Below are 20,685 nucleotides of genomic sequence, written 5' to 3' on the forward strand. Positions count from 1 at the left end.
GAAGTCACCGCTGATAGGTGAAGAAGACCAAAGGATGTCGCTTCAATTACAATTGCGCTTAATGAATTACGAGAAGGAGAAGTTGATGAAGTTCGGATTGGCGGAATTGGTAGTGAAGAGGCAAAAGGAGCCGAGTGGAAGTAGGCGGAAGGTCGAGTGGAAAGTTGAAGTGGAAGGAAGAGGAGAGTCAAGAATAAGAATGGCTTAGTCGCGGTGGGGTTTACGAGATAGTCAAAGCTGTCCCTTACGAGCATTTCCATCACTTGTGCTATTTCTATCCATGACCTGAGATTTATAGCCCCAGGGCTGTGAGCATCTGCTTGCCCTATCAACACGCCTGCGCATTCACCAGCCCCTAATGCAATTTTGAGCCTTATCAAAGCTCATAGTACGCAGTGATATAGTCATGGAACAGGATTCAGCAGACACGATGAGGCTAGAGCTGATCCACTCACCCCCCACCAACGGGTAACTGCTTACTGACTCTCCAGGGAAAGGAGGGTGCAAGAAGTGGCTGCCTATTCTGCCGAGACCTTTAAATTGTGGCTAGAGACAAGAGGCATGCAGCAGAGTCACATCAGCTCACGGGCTATCTCTTGACCCCGACCGATTGGATTCACTATCTACATACCGGAGGACTATACCTGTACACGGGGAGACTGTCTCCGCAGGAAAATCCCGCATTTGACAGCGGCGGGGTACTCAGCAGTGACAATGATGTAGCAATCTGTATAATTCGGGCGAGGTGCCCAGTCACAGGTCTGGTCATGTTTCAAGGCCTGTGCCACAATGATCATGCTTACTTAGGTCCTGCGAACAGGAACTTGGAGATGGATTGTGGTAGCTATGATGCAATGTGGTGTGGCCATGCTCTCCGAATGTCGAAGTTTTACCCCACGTCTCCGAGTACCACGGATGGACAAATAAACAATTATGGATGGCCCAATACTAGCATCTCGATTACTGGTTTAGACTAGTTTCATGCCGTCATGGGAGACGTCTGTCTATGGTTAGTTGGACGAGCTTATTGAGCACCAGGCCCAGGCTTGGCTTAGAGTGGTAGGGCTGCTGATGGCTCTATGTTCCTCGGTCCGGTCGGTGGTACACAAGGCAGCTAATCTTCCCTTCGCTGGTCCTCCCTACCCCAAACCTCTTCCACGTTTCTCTTGCCCTTGGTTTCAGGTACTCGCCAGTAAATGAACCCCGCAAATAGACCCGACATGGCCGCAAATAACCAGTAGATTTTGCCCCGACCACCTAGCGCGTCATTCAACATGGGGAAGAACTGAGCCACGACAAAGGTCGAGATCCAGTTAGCTGCCAGAGCCCAGCTCTGTGTAGCTCCCACAGCTTCCGGACCGACCAATTCCGAGGCCAGGATAAAGGGCACTGGCCCTACCCCGACAGCAAAGGAAGCAACAAACAGCAGGACAGCAATTGCAGACAGAGCTCTCAGGTTGAAATAAATCCCAAACGCTAGTAGGATAGAGTTGACGCCCATACCGCTTATGCTGTAAAGAAGACAGGACTTTCGACCAATCTTGTCAGGCAGTGGTGAGCAAGCCAGGGTCATCACAAGGTTGATCGCGGATATCACAACGGAAAGAAGCGCCGCTGTCGTTGGTAATATGCTTTGCAACAGTGACACACTGTACATAATGATGCTGTTGATTCCTGAGAATTGTTGCGCAATCATGACCCCGACAACAGCGATGATGGCTGGACGATAGGCGGGGTCCATGATTACCCGGGTCATGGTCACGGGTGGTTGCTTGGGAGGTAGATTGCTGGCAGGAGGTGAAAGTAGTGACTGTTCCTCTCCGGCCTCTTCCTCGGACCTGGCAGAGCCATTAGGGCCTTCGAGCTCCTCTCGAATATCTGCATCTTTGCCGCGAATTCGCTGGAGGACTCGCCAAGCTCGATCGTGCTTCTGATGGTCAGTGAGCCAGGCAGGGCTCTCGGGTACCAATGTTAGTCCGACTAGCTCTAGAGCTCCGATCAAGCCAGCTACTGCGAGGATGACCCTCCATTTGGACCCCTCACTCAAGAAATAGCCCAGAGTTTGTGTCAAAAGAATGCCAACATTTGTCATGATTTGTGTGAAAGCACCAAAGAACCCCTTAGCGCTGGGCGGGGCGATCTCGGAGACATATATAGGCCCAACAACAATAGACGCTCCTGATCCAATACCGGAAAGCAGTCTACCGATGCCAAGTATGGGAATGTTGGGCGCAAGTGTCTCGGCCACCGGCCCTGCGATGAAGAAGATGGTCATTGCCCGCAGGGCAAACAAACGCCCATGCTTTGTCGACACTGGGCCAGCCAGTACAGCTCCCACGAAGCCACCGAGAGTGTATATCGACGAGACCAGGCCGAACTGGGATGGGTTCATTGGGATACATTGCGGTAGACCATCGGATATCGACGAGGAATGGATGTTCTTCCGTTCGCAGGTAATGACGGCTTGGGGTGCATTAAGCTCGGCCTGTCAAGAAACTAAGTGTCAGCAACAGTCGTACAAGATTCCGATGGTTCTATTCTATGCTCACCAAGTGGTAGCCAAATTGAAGTGGACCGAGAGTGGTGATAAACACCAGGTAGATGAGGTACGGGGTGACTCTCGATCGAGCCATCTCACCGGGCGCCACTGAGAACCGCAACTCTATTCCTTTATGAGAAAGCGACTGTAATCATTAAAGCGGATGGGCTGGTCTGTTATCAGGACTCGATCAACCAGTGACTCTTGAATTGCCTCAGGCTTGTTGTAGGGGTCGAGGTGACGTTGTCGGGTCCATCGGTTGATGAGATCAGTCCTTATCGGACCAGCTCTCCTTATCACCTGATATCGATAGCGTCCATTTTGGGTGCGAGGTATACTAGTGTCATAAGGCATAGAACATCTGTCAGGAGGAAGCTGTATTTATGACTGCTTATAAAAATTATTCATGTCGGGTGTTTTTCTCGTATAACCAATATAGGGTATTCATGAAGTAGCGATGTTTGCTATTCGAGCTGCTAACGGACCGACGGAGTAAGATCTTGTGTGATATATATCGCCATTGCACCTGACATTGCGGTTACTGACCGAGATCGGCCCCAGTAAGTCATACACCGAAGTGGCAATGCATGCACCCTTGTAGAATTTAAGTTTACACCGTACTTAAGTTTTGATTTGCTCTGGCTATGTTCCTGTAGGGGGCATGCATTTTCAAGGATGACCGCTGCTGACTAACCGGAACAACAGCCCATCACGGCCTTATGCTCTGTTGCTCGTCAATAGCCGCCAACCACCGGCTGCGCTTTTCCAACTTCCATCCTCCGTCCATCAATCACCGCCAGTGAAATCAATCCAGCGGCATCCATCGCAATTTTCCGCGTCGACACCGCGTGCTCCCCTCAACGCATGGCCCCCGGGCAGTCCGCGAACTAGCTATCACCGCTGGCACCGGCAGCTTCCAGCCTCCACACTCTCCGCTTGCACCCTCTCAAGGCTCTCCACCTCCACCTTGCACCTCCCAAATTTCATCCATGAGTCTGACAAACCCGCCGTCTTCATCCGGTCCTTTAACTGCTGCTGCTCCCGCTCCTCCCAGGCCTACTGCTGCATCTGTCAGCCAGAGTCTGTCTCTGAAAAGGGGCCTGCAGGCTACTGTTGAGGGTAATTCCGACCGATATTCATTATATCGCTTGACTGTTCTGCCCCTGTCAATCTATCTTTAGTTCTCTTATCGCACTTCGCAAGGCTCTCTATTGCCACCGGTTACTTGGCTGGACCCCAACAGAATGTACACTGACTGAAGACATCTGTCACCCTCTGTCTTTATACAATCTTCACTCTAAGGCTACAACCTGTGTATTTCCTTCATCATGCTTGGAAGGAATTTCCCGTTCTATAATAATCTCGGCGGGTTTCATTCACGTGGTAATGGCTTTCCCTCCAGTCCTCATTAGCTTCCGATAGCCAGAGGCACCCAGCGTTACTGTTCTTTTGCTTATTTGCTATTGAGGATTCCGTCTTTGCTTACTATCATTTGAACTTGGCTGAACCCGGTCGTTGTTTAACTCGCACGTTGCTTGGTCTCCGCGATGCTAATCTTCTCACGCAAAGAAAACTTTAACTCGAGGAAACCGCCTGGATATGTCAGCAAGGTCCGCGTACGGGACAGATATCACATTGTCGGTTTCATTAGTAGTGGAACCTATGGCCGAGTATACAAAGCTCTTGGCAAACATGGCCAAAAAGGCGAATTTGCAATCAAGAAGTTTGTTGCTCTTACTTGAACTTTCCTGGATGCTGCTGACGATGACTAGATTTAAGCCTGACAAAGAAGGCGAGATAATCCAGTATACGGGTCTCTCACAGTCTGCGATTCGAGAGATGGCTCTATGCTCCGAACTCGATCATGCTAACGTAGTCCAACTGGCGGAAATCATCTTGGAAGATAAATGCATCTTTATGGTTTTCGAGTACACCGAGCACGACTTACTCCAGATTATCCACCATCACACTCAACCGCAAAGGCACCCAATTCCAGCAGCCATGGTGAGGTCGATTCTGTTCCAGCTTTTGAACGGGTTGCTATACCTCCATACGAACTGGGTCCTGCACCGAGATCTAAAACCAGCAAATATCCTGGTGACCTCGAGTGGCGCTATTCGCATTGGAGATCTCGGACTTGCTCGTCTTTTCTATAAGCCTTTGAACTCACTCTTTTCCGGTGATAAGGTCGTCGTTACCATTTGGTACCGTGCCCCAGAATTACTCATGGGCAGTCGGCACTATACTCCCGCTGTGGATCTATGGGCCGTCGGATGCATATTTGCTGAACTACTATCTCTCCGCCCCATCTTCAAAGGAGAAGAAGCCAAAATGGACAGCAAGAAAACTGTTCCCTTCCAGCGAAACCAAATGATGAAGATCATCGATGTCATGGGCCTACCGCACAAAGACAACTGGCCCGGCATCGTCTCAATGCCCGAGTACACTCAACTTCAATCCCTCGCGATGTCCCGCGCGCCGAATCACTTCAGTCGAACCTCAAACCTCGGCAGCTGGTACCAGACTTGCTTGAAGAACGGCGGATATTCTCCCTCATCAAGCGTCGGCACCCCCGGCGATGACGGTTTTGATCTCCTTTCCCGATTGCTCGACTACGATCCAACGACACGTATAACCGCAGCCGAAGCACTCGAACACCCTTATTTCAAGAATGGTGGACCGATCCCAGCGAACTGTTTCGCGGGGGCCGAGGGCAAATATCCACATCGACGCGTGACTCAGGACGATAACGATATCAGAACGGGAAGTCTACCGGGTACGAAGAGAAGTGGTCTACCTGATGATAGCCTGCTGAGTCGGGCTACGAAGCGCATGAAGGAGTGATTGAATTATAGGTAGATCGGGCGTTACTGGGATTGCATTGCTGATTGCATCGTCGGCATCTTTGGGCTTAGCATTTGTTCGGCGTTCAGTACTTTAGATCAGGTCTCAATTAACAGAATATTTCCAAATATTCAATACTGAGTTGGAGCTGCCAATGGATCTTCAAACGTCCACCTAACCTATCATCAACTTTCCAACGATACCCTCTCAGCAGATGCGACCCCATAGCTACCTACCGACCGGGCCGCGGGTCGCTCTTTCCCGTTCGAGGTCGATATTAGGCCGTTCCTTCCATTCCAACAAAAGGCATGGTCGTTCCTTCCTGTTTGGGGACAGTGCCTTCCCACCTGAGGCTGCGCCCGCACCTGCGAGGAAGGCGCGATGGGGCCAGTCGCTCCTTCCTAACGAGCAGGCACAGGCACCTAAGCAGTCGTGCCTTCCTAGATTGGATTTCCGTCTTCCTGTACACTGGGAAGGTGCGATACAGGCGCCGCAATTGGCTGGCTTCCGCTCTTTCCTCTTGTGATTCTCACAGGCAGTTTCTACATAACAGGTATGCGTTCAGGATGTTATGAGTTGCGCAGATTATGTTGAAGGGTTCGATATTGTGCTCATTCATTTGCATTGATATTAGATGTAGGTAGATATCTTAGCTTTCGTAAATATTGGTCATCATGAGGAGAATCCTGAAATCCTGAGATATGGACAACGGGATCACCATCACTATCACCATCAGACGGAGTAGATTGAAGTTTCAGTAGCCTGCGTTGATAATGTTAGCATCATAGTAATGGAAGGTAGGATAGTTACCCAAGTCATCAACTGAGTAGACATACCACTCTGCTCCTCCCGCCCACTGCCATTCGCATCCTGATTGCCGTCTTGATGATCGCCGCCCTCAGCATCAGCTCTCCCCTTCGCATCCCGAATATGCCCCTCGTCCCCCCTCAGCTTCTCAAAGTAAGCCTTGATATCATCCGCCCCCACAGCCTGTCCACTTTCCGCGAATGGTCTTAGGAAATCCTTAACTCTATCACGGAGATGATTATACACCATTGCGCCCTCGATCGCGCGCACGCGGTCGATGTTGCTGAGCGCTGCCTCGCCGCGGTCGTAGATGCTGCCTGTCCCTATGCTGCCTGGTGCGCCGTCGCCGTTCTCGGAGAGGGGCGGCTCGTAGGTTTCTTCTTCTTCGCGGAGTTGGGGGTGCGGGGCGAGATTGGGGTAGCAGGTTGGGCAGCGGCAGAGGTGGTCGCGGAAGTCTTCTTTTAGGAAGAGGGAGAAGGGGGTGGATGGTGGGTTAGGTGGGAGGGAGGTGTGCTTTGGTTGTTGTTGTTCTTGTTGGTCGGGGTCTGTTTTGATTTCGGTGTTCTTGGAGGTTGATGTTTCGTTTGTTGGTTCCTCTTTAGGGCGTTTTGAGGCGGGTTCAATGTTGGTTTCGTCCTCGGCGTCGTCTTCAGCTTTGCGCTTCTTGGGATTGTCGCTGAGCTGGTTTTCTGGTTCCGTTGCTGCGGGCTCTGGAGCAGGTGCACTCTCTTCTGTGCTTTCTTCCTTGATCGCTTTCTTGAAGCCGCCTTCCTTGAAAACAGGAGGCAAAAAGCCTTGCGTACTGGCATATTGCTTTATCCAAGGATTGGACTCAACGCACTTGTAGCAAAGGAATGTCTCGAAATCATCTTCGCCAGGGAAGCCAGGAGGCAGTGGTGTCTCATCGTCATCTTCATCTTGTTCATTAGAAGTGTCGTTCTCGGCGCCGTCCTTCTTCTTCGAGTCCTGGTACCAACTGCGCGGAAGACCGATGAGACACTCTGGGTGCCACCAGTCTTCATTGCAGCCACCAGTCTCGGTAGTCCCTAAGCCAAGACACTGGAACATTGTACCCTTCTCTTCATGCGCATTGTAGTCCTCACCGCATCCACAGAACCTGTTTTTGAAGTTGTCATTATATCGGTTGCCGGGGTGTGGTTCCTCCGACTTGACGCCCTTTGCGCCTGTCTTGGGATCGGCTCGAAGGGTGCAGGGCGTTTCCGCCACGATCCGAGTTGTACCGCAGTCGCAAACAAAGTTTCTCTTGTTGAACAGCTCAACGAGGGTGTGTTCTCCGTGACAGACGATGGAGCAGGAATAGCAGACACCCGCGGCAGTGTAGGGCGCATCCGAAGTCTCGGGGGGTGGGTTGCAGGTCAAGCAGGCGAAGAGGCTCTGTCTTAGTGGTCCTAGATTTTGCGAACATGAATCAAAGGACTATATGTCGTTAGTTCGGTCGCTCGCGATCAATCGTGGCTGAAGGCTTACGTATGGCAGGATTTCGCGAGCATCAGCCTCAAGGCGCATCTGGGATTCGAGAAATCTGCAGGAAACAACATATTAGCAAGATTCATGGAATAAGACAGCAGTCGCATAGATTGAGCATGCTGAGTCCAAGCCAAGAATTACTCACTCTTTCGCGGTTTGAGAGTTCTGAGAGCTGAAACTTGCGCGGCGGTTTCCAGCATCTTGTCCGTTCCCCGTGGGAGCAGCCGTTGGGGTTGGGGCAGTTTCGTCGTTGCTCATCGTTGTTGACAAGGATCGCAAGCTGTTTGCGATTAACTCTTTGAAGACAGGAGAGATAATTCCAATGACAAGAGACGGATGCTTGATGGATGGTTTATGGTCTTGCGCTGCAGCGTAAGGCGACGCGGAGACGCGAGACCGGTGTTTGTCTTGTTTGCACTAAGATTGCTGGCCTTAAGTCCGAGCCAGAGTAAACACCAAACCGGGGAATTTCTTGCTCTCCAAAAAGTAAACAATCTAATTTCCAAGGTGATTGGGTAGTAACGAGATCTCTATCGCATAGAATGATGGCAGGACGCCCCACAGCATCTGCAGTCGCGGTGGTCCAGCCCAAAAGCCATATGTCCTAATCGGGTATAATTGAGAAACGCGGTTTGTCGCGCAACGCGTCTTGGGCGTGTATCTGCCAAGCAAAACTCTCCCTTGCTGTCCGATCTCTCCTGCCTGCAAACTCAACAGTGCGAACTGCTTCTCTCCGTTAACCCCTCGAAGCTTTAGCTCTCTAATCAATCACATACACACAATGAGGTACGCTTTCAAGAGTTACCATCTCATTTTTGCACTGTTTACTCACAATTCCTAGTTCACCCCTTCGTCAGAGCAACTCCGCTGCGAATCGCGGCTTGGGGAATTTGAACCGCCGCAAGCGTTCCAGAGAGCCAGACGATGATGCCTCCTCCGTCGCCCCTCCTTCAAGTCGTAAGTCTAGAAGACCAAAGCGATTATGACTTAGTTCAATGATCTGATCGGCGTGACAGCTCCTCCCTCCTCCCCTCCTATGATGCCCTTCGACGACGAAGACGATGAGCGAGATGAAGAAGCCGAACTAGACATCGACGATATTGAGGAGATGGCAGAAGATGAAGATGGCATTGACCTTTTCGGCGACAACTTTGACAGAGATTACCGGGGTGGAAATGACGAACGCTACCGGGGAAGATACATTGATGATGACGAGGACCAGGAAGAGCTTGACATCGGTGCCCGCCGTGAGCTAGACGCTCGCCTCGATAGAAGAGACCACGAACTGGCACGCCGCCGTCGAATGCCCGCTGCCTTTCTCCAAGATGATGAAGACGGTGACATTGATTTGACTGCACAGCCTCGTCGCCGCAGACACGCCTACGACGAAGACCGCGACGATATCGAGATGGTCGACGATGGCCTTGGAGAGCTTTCATTGGAGGAACTTGTCGACATCAAGTCCTCTAACATTACCGACTGGGTTACTCAGCCCCAAGTGCTGCGCTCCATCTACCGAGAGTTCAAGGCCTTCCTGACAGAATTCACCGACCCCACTGGTAGTTCGGTTTACGGAAACAAGATTAAGACGCTCGGTGAGGTCAACTCCGCTTCGCTTGAAGTTTCATATACCCACTTGAGCAGCACCAAGGCCGTTCTCGGATACTTTCTCGCCAATGAGCCCACGGAAGTTCTCAAAGTCTTCGATCAAGTCGCTCTTGACGTTACCCTCTTCCACTACCCCCAATACCACGATATCCATAACGAAATTCATGTCCGCATCACCGACCTTCCCATCGTCTACACTCTCCGCCAACTTCGTCAGTCTCACCTCAACTGTCTTGTGCGCGTCAGTGGAGTTGTCACCCGCCGGACGGGTGTCTTCCCTCAACTGAAATATGTCATGTTCATCTGTCAAAAATGTAACATCACTCTGGGACCATTCCAGCAGGAGAGCAGCTCTGAAGTCAAGATCTCGTTCTGTCAGAACTGTCAGTCCAGAGGGCCTTTCACTGTCAACTCAGAGAAGACGGTTTACCGAAACTACCAGAAGTTGACTCTGCAAGAATCCCCTGGATCCGTTCCCGCTGGTCGTCTTCCCAGACAGCGCGAGGTCATTCTTCTTGCAGATCTCATCGATGCAGCCAAGCCTGGTGATGAGATCGAAATCACCGGTATCTATCGCAACAGCTACGATGCCTCGCTGAACAACAAGAACGGTTTCCCCGTCTTTGCCACGATCATCGAGGCCAACCATGTCATCAAGTCTCACGACCAGCAAGCAGGTTTCCATTTGACGGAAGAGGATGAGCGTGAGATTCGCGCTCTGTCTCGCGACCCCGATATTGTCGAAAAAATCATCCGCTCAATTGCTCCCAGTATCTACGGCCACCAGGACGTCAAGACGGCTGTTGCTCTTTCGCTGTTCGGTGGTGTCCGCAAGGAGGCTCAAGGAAAGATGGCAATTCGTGGAGATATCAACGTCCTGCTTCTTGGTGACCCCGGTACAGCCAAGTCTCAAATTCTGAAGTATGTCGAGAAGTCTGCCCACCGTGCAGTATTTGCCACAGGTCAAGGAGCCAGTGCGGTCGGTTTGACAGCCAGCGTTCGCCGTGATCCCCTGACCAGTGAATGGACCCTGGAAGGAGGTGCTCTCGTGCTCGCAGACCGCGGTACCTGTCTTATTGACGAGTTCGACAAGATGAACGATCAGGACCGTACATCCATCCACGAAGCCATGGAACAGCAAACCATTTCCATCTCCAAGGCCGGTATCGTCACAACCCTCCAGGCCCGCTGTGCCGTCGTCGCCGCCGCCAACCCTATCGGGGGCCGCTACAACAGCACCGCACCGTTCTCCGAGAACGTCCAACTTACCGAACCAATTCTCTCCCGTTTCGACATTCTCTGCGTTGTCCGTGACCTCGTCGACCCAGCAGAGGATGAGCGCCTTGCCAGCTTCGTCATTGAATCCCACCACCGCGCCAACCCATCCAAGCCACTCCGCGACGAGAACGGCAACCTTATCAACGCAGATGGTGAGCGCATTGACGACGAGGGTTACCGCATCGATAACCAAGGCAACCGCCTCCCTCTTCGCCCCGACGAGTCTGAGACCCGCGACGCAGCAATGGGTATCGACGAAGAGGAGAAGGAGGGCGAAATCCCTCAGGAACTTCTCCGCAAATACATCCTCTACGCTCGGGAACACTGCCAGCCCAAGCTCTACCAAATCGACCAAGACAAAGTCGCCCGTCTCTTCGCGGACATGCGCCGCGAGTCTCTCGCTACCGGTGCTTACCCGATTACTGTATGTTTTTTTTTCCAAACCGACACCCTCCACAAGATTACAATATACTAATGGAATGACAGGTCCGTCATCTTGAAGCAATCATGCGTATCGCAGAAGCCTTCTGTAAAATGCGTCTGTCAGAGTACTGCTCCGCACAAGACATCGACCGCGCCATCGCCGTGACAGTCGACTCCTTCATCGGCAGCCAGAAGGTCAGCGCCAAGCGCGCGCTCTCGAGAGCATTCGCCAAATATACCCTCTCAAGACCGAAGCCCCAGTCCAAGCGGAGAGCTGGTGTTTCGGCACCAGGCTTGAGATCGCAGGCTGCTCGGTAGACAGTCTGGTTTGGTTGATTTGCGCTTACGAGGAGTTACGCTGTTTCGGTTTAATTTAATACCATATTTGATACACTACATACGCACGAATGCCTGGGGGGGACGGAAGGTTGGAGCTGTTGAGCCTGCATGCTGGTCTATTCTTTCTTCTACTGGTTTGGTTAAGGTGTTCGGGTCTACGGTCTTTGATTAGAAGCTTTATGGATAAACATGCAATGAATACCTAGTTCTACAAGTTCCACGGCCGTCGCCCTTCTTGTTCCAGTACTCTATCTACATTAAGTTTCTTTGAAGTGCTAGATCGCGCAGTTGAAACAAGCTCTTTACCTGCCTGACAAGCTGGCCAGCAGCCTAGAAACTCGCAAGTGATCTAGTTCGTCTTCGTCAATGCCGATGCCATTCAACCTGTGTAAGAGCTAAATGCTACCTATAACAACAGTAATGCAAAAGGTACCGCCATAAACCCTAAGCGTCTAGTCATCTAATTGAGGACGTATCTCCCGCGAGTTTCGATTGATGTGGAATCGTGATTCCTGGTGCCCCGTTGTCTTCTACAGAGTATATCAAGGCAAGTACTTAGGTGTGCTAGCCCTGGCAGTGGCAGTGGCAGCGGCACTTCCGCCCAAGGCGCGTGTTGTGAAGTACGTTTTACCTTACTGGAGGCTCTTCCCTGCTTTGGTGTGAGGCTATGGTAGAGAGCTCAAACAAAGGAGCCATGGCTTTGTACTACTTCAAAGTGCCCTGGGGCCTCTCTCTGGAAGAACAGAAGCTATACTGGGACTAAGAGTGTCAGATTCTTTGTCGTGCCTTGTCGTGCCTTGTCGTATCTCCCTCTCTCTCTTACCAATCTGGCTGCATGAGCTTCTCTCGCCCCCTAAGACGTCTTCTACCCTCCCTCGTCTTCCAGTTGACATTCACAGCATCAACATCAATTCCAACATGGGCGCTCAATTCTCCCAGTTCTTTCCACTAAACCCAACATTTACTGAAAAGGACCTGCCACAAACACAAGACAAAATCTTCCTCATTACAGGCGGTACATCCGGAATCGGCCTCGAGCTCGCAAAGATCCTCTATCGCCATGGCGGAAGCAGAGTCTACATAACGGGGCGTACAGAGGAGAAGGTCAGAGCAGCGATTCGGGAAATCAGGGCTGCAGTTCCCAATTTGACACAAAAAGGCAATGGCAATGGCAATGGCAATGGCAGACTAGACTACATCGTCCTCGAGCTCTCCGATCTCGCTAGCATCAAGGCCCCCACTGAGCAGTTCATGACCAGGGAGTCGAGACTGGATGTCCTCTTCAACAACGCCGGCGTCTCTCAGCCGCCTGTCGGGAGTAAATCGAAGCAAGGATATGAGTTTCAGATTGCAATGAACATTTTAGGACCGTTTCTCTTCACGCGATTGCTCCTTCCGCTACTTGAGACGACTGCTTCCACCACCGCTGCCACAAACTCCTCCAGCCCACCACGCGTGATATGGACAAACAGCCAAGTCGCAGAACTCTCTTCGCCCGCAGAGGTGATCATACTCAGCGAACTCACAACCCCACTAACCGACCCCGTCCGCAACTACCTAAACTCAAAAACAGGAAACATGTTCCTATCAGCCGAGTTTGTGCGGCGGTACGGCGGAGACAGCGGATTACCAGCGTCGCATTAAACCCCGGCGCCGCAAACAGCAACCTCTTCCGCACTGCGAAAGTCATGAAACTATCCGCTTACTCGTTACTCCATAGCCCCAAACAAGCGGCGCATACGGTGCTTTATGCGGGTTTAAGTGAGGATATTTCGGTGATGAATAGTGGGTGCTATGTTATTCCAGTTGGGAGGATACATGGTGACTTGTCGGAGAGGTTGAAAGTTGCGATGAGGAGCGTTGAGGAAGGGGAGGACGGGGAGGGCGAGGGAGGTTTGGGAGGTTTGTGAGGAGAAAGGGAAGGATTATCTTTGATGATCGGTACTTTGGATATTGTTGAATCCTTTTATTACAGATAGGATAGGGTTTCTGTAGGCTCGCCCTAGACTACCTATACCGGTTGACAGATTACAGAGTACTTCAACCCAAGAGAACCTAATACCTAGGTACCTACTCAATACCTACCTAAGGATTGACGCTTTCTTGTTTAGCGCTGGAATCTCCATTTCTCGCGTATCAACATGAAGCGCGGACAGGATGAGTTTACTTAGGGCGAGTATACATAGCCTGTTGAAGGTGTTTGGGAATCACCTTGTTGGCCTTGACCTTGACCTTGACCTAGACTGAGTACATCATGTACTCTGTAAGCTGAAACCCTCTTCTCCAAACGAGTATACTCCCGAGTCCCAAACAACGTACCCAAGCTTTCAACACCAAGTACCCAATACCTATAAATCAGTCACCTCCCAAAGGCAAAAAGTAGACAACCAAGACACCCACAGGCATACATCCCTCCTTCCAGATCCAGGCACAAGAAGCGAGGGAGACACCATCCCAACATGACCCTTTCATCCGGGGCCCAAGTATTCAAAAGACAGGTGCGATCTAGCCCCGCCGGGCCGCCCCTTCCTCTTTTCCGTCTCGTCTTGTCTTGTTTTGTCTTACCCTTGTGAAGTTGAGAAAGGTGCAGATGGCCGCTTGTGGTTGTGACTGGTGAGTGCCACGGTGGCGGCACTATCACTGCACTTTCCATGAGAGTTGTGAGGGTGTAGACTGTGTCCGTGTCTGAGATCTGTTGAAGAGTGCGGAACTCCGGGTTTGTTACCTTGTTCCGGTGTCTTGTGGATGCGCTCGGTTTCGTTCTATATAGATGTGTATACTTGGGAGGTGGAGGGAATGGAAAGGGTCAATGCAATGTATTCATTTCAATAAGCTAGGAAAGCAATAGGAAACCCCCATGAGATAGGAGATTAAGGAAGGAACAAGCTGAGGAGGATGTGAACAAAAAGTAAAGTAGTAAAATAAGGCCGGCCTCGATTAAACATCAATCGCAAAACGCCTACTCCCAAATCCGAATCCTAATCCTCCTGCATCCAGTGCGCTATTTTCAGTACAACTTGAGCTTGGTATGAACTTGAGCATGCAAAAAGAGAAGTAAAGGACAAATCACATTGTGCCGCGCCAGATTCACCGGTATCCACTCGCCATGCTAGGTAGGTATTGTTATTGTATGAGATGCTGCCGGATAGTCGCGGAGCTGAGGGGCCCTTGTCATGAGACCCACGAAACGGGCCGCCGTGTAGAGCACGACTCGTTGATCTCTTAACCGAGATCAATTGTGAGTTATTGTTGGAAAGGCAGCCCCGCTATTGTTGTATGTACCTGGCCATCCGGTTTGCTTTCATTCGCCAGTAGGTATAGTCAAGGCAACTGACAGCGAAGAGAATACGATAAAATCACTCAATCATCGGTGACTCGCCTTCTTGGCTGAGGTGGCTTGCGCAGACTCTTCATTCTGCTGATGAAGCCACCACCCGCGGGCTTGGTCTCTTCAAGTCCAGTGGGAGAACGATCATCTGTATGCCGTCTCTCCAAAGAAGCGGTCGTCTGTTTCGGGCTGCTGGATGATCGGACTCGTCCACCTGTCGGAATGGAGTCTTCAGCGGTGTTGATGCGGGCTCCCTTCTTCTCCCAAGCGTCATCATAGTCCTGGAAGAATGGGTTCTTCTCATTGCGTGGGGAGGTGGAAGCGCCAGGGGATGCGTAAGCACCCTGTGGAGATAACACTCGAGGGCTTGGACGGTTGATGCCTCCTCTGATCCTCTGAGCAAGACTCTTCTTACGAGCCAAGCCGCCGCCATTGAACTGATCAGTCTGAGCCTCGCGGACAGCTGCGCGACTAGCGGGCGCTCCATCCAGGAAAGTACTAGTACCTAATCCCATGGATTGCTGGCCGTGGACCGGGTCAATGCGAGACGTCGGGTCAAAGGAGCCGCCTTCCTTGTTGGCGTTATCCGCCACGCCAGTAGAAGCAAAATCATTGTATCCCTCCTGCGCCCTGCCGTGGAATCGGTCTAGATCGAGCTTGTCGCTGACTGGGCCAGCACCACCGAGAGCCATATTTGACGAGTCCTTGGGGAACGCCTGCATCGGAGTGGCTCGCTGGCCTTTGCGATTGCGGTGGGGGTTGCAAGCGTCGAAGGGTCCGTCATGGTGGAACACTAAGTCGGAATCAATATTAGACCTTCTACAAACGCATGGCAATACTTACTTCCAGTACCATAAATGCTAGTCACATCCAACTTATCAATGATGTCCATGTGGTAGTTCTTGTTCTTAGAACGAGACTTTCCATCTTTGGAACGACCTTCACGTTCCCGTCGACGCCTCTCACGCCGCCGTCGCTCGTCTTCGTCATCGAGAAGCTTCGGGGTTCGCTCCATGACCGAGGACTCGGAGTTTCTGCGGGGTCTCGGTCGCCTCTCGCGGTCGCGGGAACTGGATCCAGTAGGCCGAGAGCGGTTCGGAGGGTCGGCAAAGATATTAAAGGGGTCATCGGATCGGCCTTCGGATCGCTCCCTTGTCGGCCGTGGTGGCCGACTCTTTAGAGGTCCATCCTGGGGCGGTCTTTCAGGGCGCGGAGGCGGTGGTCGCATTCCGTTCGCTTTGGGAGCCGGGTTGAGAGAGAGGTTCTCCTATACATTTGAAAATTCACCAATTAGGCTAGATCGCCCCTGGAGGTTTTATCCAAGAAACTTACAAAGAGGTCGCGTGTGTTCTGCGTCATGTCTTGCTGTCCGTTCACTGTAGCACTGGAAGCTGATTGTGGCGAAATAGGGTCTGCGTCATCCAAGAAAGGATTCGTCGACTTTGGTCGCTCAGGTCGGCCGCCTGAAGCTGTAGAAGAGGGAGATAGAGTACGTGTCCGGAAGGGGTTGTTGGAGCCCAAGTTAACGGGGAACTGCTGGCTGGAGGGGGAAGGAGAAGCTATAACACAAGAGAGATCAGTAAAGCGAAAGAAAAATTATCAATCACTCGAGCGATAAATCAACTCAAATACACCAATGGTGAAAGAACCAAGGCCGTTGTCGTCGTCGCAATCATGCGTCAGGGGCACGCCGCCACCGGACATGAAACAGATCGTAGGACACGACGGTGAACAACACTGGACAAAGGACGAGCACGATAGAGAGAGATCAAACTTGATGACGCACCTTGCGGGCCCAGCGATACGCCGGGTGGATAGTAAAGCGTTGTTTGCTGAGGAGCGCTCATTTTTGCCAGCGTTGCGCAAGGCAGCGACGATTGAGAAAAGGACCGGTCGCGTTGATTATTGGATTGAGGAGATGAGAGGATTATGGGGGAGAAAGGTGGAAGGTAACAGATACAAAGGAGGACGAGCGCGGGCCACGGAAATGGGAGTGGATGGACACAGGAGAGGGTTGGAAGAGCAGTGCTGAAACAGCGATGCCGCGGGAGTCGGTCAGGGGGGTGCGACTATTGGAGGGGTGCGATTTAAGCACGAATGACAATAGTGGGGTTGCTGGATGATGGGCAGTGATAATCTTTGATATATGTCCGAGAAAGGAGATAGTTATGCGAGAGTAGAGTAGATGTGTAGAAATGTAGATAGAGTGGAGGTTGACTGAGGAGAGAAGAGGAGAGGAGAGAGAGAAAGAAGCAGCCGAGGGAAGTGACCAAGACAGACGAAGACAGACGGACAAGGACCGTAGAGAACGGCGACCCCCTTGCCAGAGAACTGCTGCTGCTGCGATCGTCGGCTCGGTCGGGCTGTCTCGTGATTGTCAATTATTAAGCTCGTCGCCTTACAGTCCATAACATAGTCCGTTACAATTGTCCTCGTGTGTTCTTTTGTCTACTATACTCTCTGATTCTTCAGTCCATCCAGATCCAGACCGTCGGGACTGCACTGCTGGTGGTTACTGGTCCAGCCTACGTCAGCTTACCACTACCACAGTCCAGGGGCAGGCACAAATGATATCACCGTCAGCACAGTATAAATAGAAGGGACTGGAATGTTAGATCCTGAGAACAGCTTCATCGACAGTGACAGGTGAGTTACGTAGTAGCTCGTGACACCCTTTACTATTGTCTCCCTTCGAGGGTCTCTCTGTTCCTTCCGTCGAGGCCGCGTCCTCCCGTCATTTTACCAGCCTTCGATCGGCATCCCCCAATCGACGCTTCGACGCTTACCCGTCCCTATTCTGCCCCAACCCAAAGATTAGCATTGCCTTTTCCCCTCTCAGTAATCCTGCTCGTCCCGCCTTGCGTACTTTGGCGCTGGTGTACGTCGGCTCTGGGTCGCGATTGTCGCTGGGCGAGCTTGCGGAATGTTGCGCCTTCTTGGCGCTTGGTTCGCTGCTTGCATTTCTTTCAGCATCCTCGCCAGTTAATAATAGGTACTGGGCAGTAGCAACATTTCCCTGCATGTGTTTTCGCAAGGCAAATATTGTCCGAGACAGGTAGGACAGCATGAACATAACTTTCTTGGCACTAATATGTATATGGAAGGTAATATACAGGTTCGACAGCCTCTTAGCAGTCATCTCGTAGATCGAAAGAGAGAAAATCAAATGACCACTCTAAATTGCTCATTACTTGGTAGCATACATCATCACTGGTGCTTTCCACCCTTGGTCTCGGCCAAGCCCAGGCACTCGGCGATGCCAAAGAAGATGTCGATGGAGTTGTACGTGCCACCGAACAACTCCTGACAAGGGCCCTGAGCAAACACAGGAACATCGGTCAAAGAGTGAACACCCTGGTCGGCATCAGGAGCAAGAGTTCCGTTGATCAGGAACCCGCTCACTGCGTCTTTGTAGCTAGCGTAGACGGTACCGTCACCACCCTCTTCAGCGGGAGTGCGGGGGCCATCCTTGTGCACCTTGTAGTTCTCGCGGTGGTCAGGGAAGGCGACGGTGCCAGCGTGGAGAGCGTAGCGGGGGTCCCAGCGAGCGGGGAAGTGAACGCCCTCGGAGTAGCGGAGGGCGTTGGAGCCAGCGACGGTGTATTGCGAGAGACCGGAGTTCTGGTAGATACCGATGGCGCGGCGCTTGTCGCGGTCGTCCTCCTGCTCCTCCAGATACTGAGTGTCAACAGCACCAGTGACATCAAAGCCGTGGCCGTGGTCAGCAGTGACAAGGACGAGAGTGTCTTCGAGGACACCGAGCTTCTCAAGCTTCTCGATGGTACCCTTGACCGTGTCATCAAGCTCAAGGAGCTCACCGAGGGAACGATCGTAATCGAGAGTGTGCATCTGCTTGTCGATGCTGGCGGCCTCGGCCATCAGAAACCATCCTTCGTCGCGACGGCGTCCGTCGAGGACATCAATGGCCTTGAGGGTCATGTCCTTGAGGCCGGGAAGGTCAAGGGCATCCGAGCCAGAGCCATTGGGGTGGTTGGCCTGGCCTTGGAGGTTAGTCTTGTAGACGTTGCGGTCGAGCCAAGTGGGCAGGTTGGAGATGGAGAAAAGACCAAGAGCACGGTCCTTGTTCGAGGCGGCCTCGAGAGATGTCTTGTTCAAGCTCAGACTGTAACCCTTGTCCTGGAACAACTGGTAGTAGTCGCGAGGAGCATCCTCGCTCTCGAGGAAGTTCTCTGCACCGGCACCAAACAGAACGTCAGGACCGTCGAAGTCAGTCCAGGTGTAGTTAGTGATGCCATCAAGGAAGGTGCTGATAACGTGGTCGTACTCTGAACGAAGACGGGTGTGAGAGGTCAGGGCACCGGGAGTAGCATCGGCAAGGAAAGCAGTGGAGACAATTCCGATACCAGCGTGAGGGTGCTGGCGACGGAAGATCTCGGGGATCAGCTCAAACTTGGGGTCATCAAAGGGATCCTCAGAAGAGTCCGCATAGACACCGAGGGCGTTGACGGTGGTCTTGTGACCGCCGTACAGAGCAGCAGCGGAGTTGGCGGAGTCAGTGATGAAAGAGTCCATGGAGTGGGTCATCTGGTGACCGAGGACAGGGAACTTGTCGAGCTGCAGCTTGGTTTGGTACTTTCCGTTGATGCTCTTGTGCGCAATCAGACGAGCAGCAGTGATCATGTTGGTGGTCATTCCGTCACCGACGAAGAGGACGACGTTCTTGGCGCGACGCTTCTTGGGAACATCACGGACAAGCCAGTTGGCGACGGTCTGCTCCTCGCCGTAGTAGGTCAGGATAGCCTCATACTCACCGGGCTCGTACAGAGCCAGGTGTCGGTAAGCCTTAGAGGTGACATTGACAATGGAGGGTTTCTCAGCATCCTCAGCATACAGATCTATAGCCGATTAGCGCGGTGCCACGAGAAGCAGGTCCCCAAGAAGTTACTGCTTACCTTCGTACCAGCTGAATTGCCAACTCTCGAGCTCGGGATCCTCAATGTCGAAGAACTTAGTCACATCAACGCCCTCCTGGCCCTTCTTGCCGACAGTGAACTTGAAGTTGGTGTCGGGAACACCGTCGCGTGCCTCGGATCCATTGACAGGAGAGTGGACTTCTAGACGGATATCGAAGCGTTGTCCGGGAAGGAAGTCGGCCCTATGAGTCCAATTGTCAGTCTGGTATCTCTTATCAGGTCCGCATTGAGAAGGAGCTCACTGGTCAGGAGGGAAGACACAGCCCAGGGAAGGACAACCACCGAGACGCTGGTAGTATTGACCGAGAACACCAGAGGCAAACAATGCCACACCGGCGAAAGAGGTAGGCCTCATGCTGATCGGAATGCAGTGTCAATGATTCAACAGGGTGGTGGGACAATCACAAAGCTGTCAAGCAGGGGGAACAGGGCCCTCTTTAAGTATTTCCGATCAGGAATTCAGGACCGACCAGTCGCGGCGGGTGAGCTCCGATGCACAGTGTTTCCAATCGCATGGTAGCTAAGTAAGACAGATGCAGGCTGGGACCCAATTCCCCATCGCTCATTTCGAACCTGCTGGTTCCGCCAGGAGTGATAAACAACCCCATCTCAGGACCCTGTCTAGCTGGCTTGGCGGATGCGACCTCAAGAGCGCTTGACAGTCAGCGCGAATGAAAAGGCATAAAGCAGTCCACGTGCGGCAGCTAAAAGTGTTGCCATGAAGCTTGGATTGGGTCACTGCCCGCGCGACCAACTGCCCTCCCTTGGCGCCAAGCATCGCCTCTGATACTCTCCCCTACACGTGCTGCCAGCCGTTGTCCCCGTTGCTCACTCTTTCGGACTTTTCTCGTCCTTGCTTCTCGCACGACCACAGAACGACTCGAGCTAATCTACGCCCGGTGGGGTTGATGCATGGAAGTCTGGAATACGAACCAAGGAATCCTCCGGCATAACCGATGCTTGTACGGAAATGAGCTCTCCAACAGGTTGTTCGACGTCAAATCTCACATCATAAGATGTAGCTATTCTCTAACTTCCACCAATCTCTGGAGACAATCTGACCATGCGCTGTATTTCACAGATCTGGAAGAATCTCG

General features: G+C 52.1%; 7 protein-coding genes across 7 annotated transcripts; 3 read left to right on the top strand and 4 right to left on the bottom strand.

Annotated features, from left to right (window-relative positions):
- Window positions 1–593: 593 nt before the first annotated feature.
- BDV14DRAFT_171938 (putative MFS glucose transporter) lies at window positions 594–3,147 on the bottom strand. Its single transcript, XM_073768514.1, has 2 exons — window positions 2,550–3,147; window positions 594–2,485 (listed from the first exon to the last, which is right to left on the bottom strand). The coding sequence occupies exons 1-2, from the start codon at window positions 2,631–2,633 to the stop codon at window positions 1,115–1,117; spliced, it is 1,455 nt and encodes a 484-aa protein (XP_073628973.1). The 5' UTR covers window positions 2,634–3,147; the 3' UTR covers window positions 594–1,114.
- A 939-nt stretch (window positions 3,148–4,086) lies between these two features.
- ssn3 (cyclin-dependent serine/threonine protein kinase SSN3) lies at window positions 4,087–5,383 on the top strand (the record flags this gene model as incomplete). Its single annotated transcript, XM_073773263.1, has 2 exons — window positions 4,087–4,262; window positions 4,312–5,383. 2 exons carry the CDS (start codon window positions 4,087–4,089, stop codon window positions 5,381–5,383), a joined length of 1,248 nt encoding a protein of 415 aa, XP_073628974.1.
- Window positions 5,384–6,115: 732 nt separating this feature from the next.
- BDV14DRAFT_199462 (putative metaphase-anaphase transition protein (Mlo2)) lies at window positions 6,116–7,936 on the bottom strand (the record flags this gene model as incomplete). The annotated part of the gene is made up of 4 exons (XM_073773264.1): window positions 6,116–6,145; window positions 6,194–7,627; window positions 7,679–7,733; window positions 7,824–7,936. The coding sequence occupies 4 exons, from the start codon at window positions 7,934–7,936 to the stop codon at window positions 6,116–6,118; spliced, it is 1,632 nt and encodes a 543-aa protein (XP_073628975.1).
- A 450-nt stretch (window positions 7,937–8,386) lies between these two features.
- BDV14DRAFT_171944 (MCM DNA helicase complex subunit MCM2) lies at window positions 8,387–11,526 on the top strand. Its single transcript, XM_073768515.1, has 4 exons — window positions 8,387–8,464; window positions 8,520–8,635; window positions 8,695–10,988; window positions 11,051–11,526. Exons 1-4 carry the CDS (start codon window positions 8,460–8,462, stop codon window positions 11,303–11,305), a joined length of 2,670 nt encoding a protein of 889 aa, XP_073628976.1. The 5' UTR covers window positions 8,387–8,459; the 3' UTR covers window positions 11,306–11,526.
- Window positions 11,527–12,244: 718 nt separating this feature from the next.
- BDV14DRAFT_189274 (uncharacterized protein) lies at window positions 12,245–13,392 on the top strand (the record flags this gene model as incomplete). Its single annotated transcript, XM_073771173.1, has 3 exons — window positions 12,245–12,933; window positions 12,990–13,122; window positions 13,354–13,392. 3 exons carry the CDS (start codon window positions 12,245–12,247, stop codon window positions 13,390–13,392), a joined length of 861 nt encoding a protein of 286 aa, XP_073628977.1.
- A 966-nt stretch (window positions 13,393–14,358) lies between these two features.
- On the bottom strand, window positions 14,359–15,941 carry BDV14DRAFT_50348 (Pal1 family protein). Its single transcript, XM_073776924.1, has 2 exons — window positions 15,498–15,941; window positions 14,359–15,447 (listed from the first exon to the last, which is right to left on the bottom strand). The coding sequence occupies exons 1-2, from the start codon at window positions 15,880–15,882 to the stop codon at window positions 14,687–14,689; spliced, it is 1,146 nt and encodes a 381-aa protein (XP_073628978.1). The 5' UTR covers window positions 15,883–15,941; the 3' UTR covers window positions 14,359–14,686.
- A 1,521-nt stretch (window positions 15,942–17,462) lies between these two features.
- Window positions 17,463–20,024, bottom strand: BDV14DRAFT_50346 (alkaline phosphatase). Its single transcript, XM_073776923.1, has 3 exons — window positions 19,831–20,024; window positions 19,568–19,770; window positions 17,463–19,510 (listed from the first exon to the last, which is right to left on the bottom strand). The coding sequence occupies exons 1-3, from the start codon at window positions 19,941–19,943 to the stop codon at window positions 17,862–17,864; spliced, it is 1,965 nt and encodes a 654-aa protein (XP_073628979.1). The 5' UTR covers window positions 19,944–20,024; the 3' UTR covers window positions 17,463–17,861.
- Window positions 20,025–20,685: the final 661 nt, after the last annotated feature.

Source organism: Aspergillus stella-maris, assembly GCF_047715825.1.
Source record: "Aspergillus stella-maris strain CBS 113639 unplaced genomic scaffold BDV14scaffold_22, whole genome shotgun sequence".
In the NCBI taxonomy this organism is placed as follows: domain Eukaryota; kingdom Fungi; phylum Ascomycota; class Eurotiomycetes; order Eurotiales; family Aspergillaceae; genus Aspergillus; species Aspergillus stella-maris.

Excerpts from the sequence above, each read along its gene's own strand:
- BDV14DRAFT_50348 (XM_073776924.1), bottom strand. The coding sequence starts at position 15,882 with ATGCGACCACCGCCTCCGCGCCCTGAAAGACCGCCCCAGGATGGACCT. Across the intron at positions 15,448-15,497 it reads TAGCATTTATGGTACTGGAA|TGTTCCACCATGACGGACCC; the intron begins GTAAGTATTGCC and ends ATTCCGACTTAG.
- BDV14DRAFT_50346 (XM_073776923.1), bottom strand. The coding sequence starts at position 19,943 with ATGAGGCCTACCTCTTTCGCCGGTGTGGCATTGTTTGCCTCTGGTGTT. Across the intron at positions 19,771-19,830 it reads TGTGTCTTCCCTCCTGACCA|GGCCGACTTCCTTCCCGGAC; the intron begins GTGAGCTCCTTC and ends TTGGACTCATAG. Across the intron at positions 19,511-19,567 it reads GCAATTCAGCTGGTACGAAG|ATCTGTATGCTGAGGATGCT; the intron begins GTAAGCAGTAAC and ends AATCGGCTATAG.
- BDV14DRAFT_171944 (XM_073768515.1), top strand. Across the intron at positions 8,636-8,694 it reads CGTCGCCCCTCCTTCAAGTC|CTCCTCCCTCCTCCCCTCCT; the intron begins GTAAGTCTAGAA and ends TCGGCGTGACAG. Across the intron at positions 10,989-11,050 it reads CCGGTGCTTACCCGATTACT|GTCCGTCATCTTGAAGCAAT; the intron begins GTATGTTTTTTT and ends ATGGAATGACAG.
- BDV14DRAFT_171938 (XM_073768514.1), bottom strand. The coding sequence starts at position 2,633 with ATGGCTCGATCGAGAGTCACCCCGTACCTCATCTACCTGGTGTTTATC. Across the intron at positions 2,486-2,549 it reads TTCAATTTGGCTACCACTTG|GCCGAGCTTAATGCACCCCA; the intron begins GTGAGCATAGAA and ends GTTTCTTGACAG.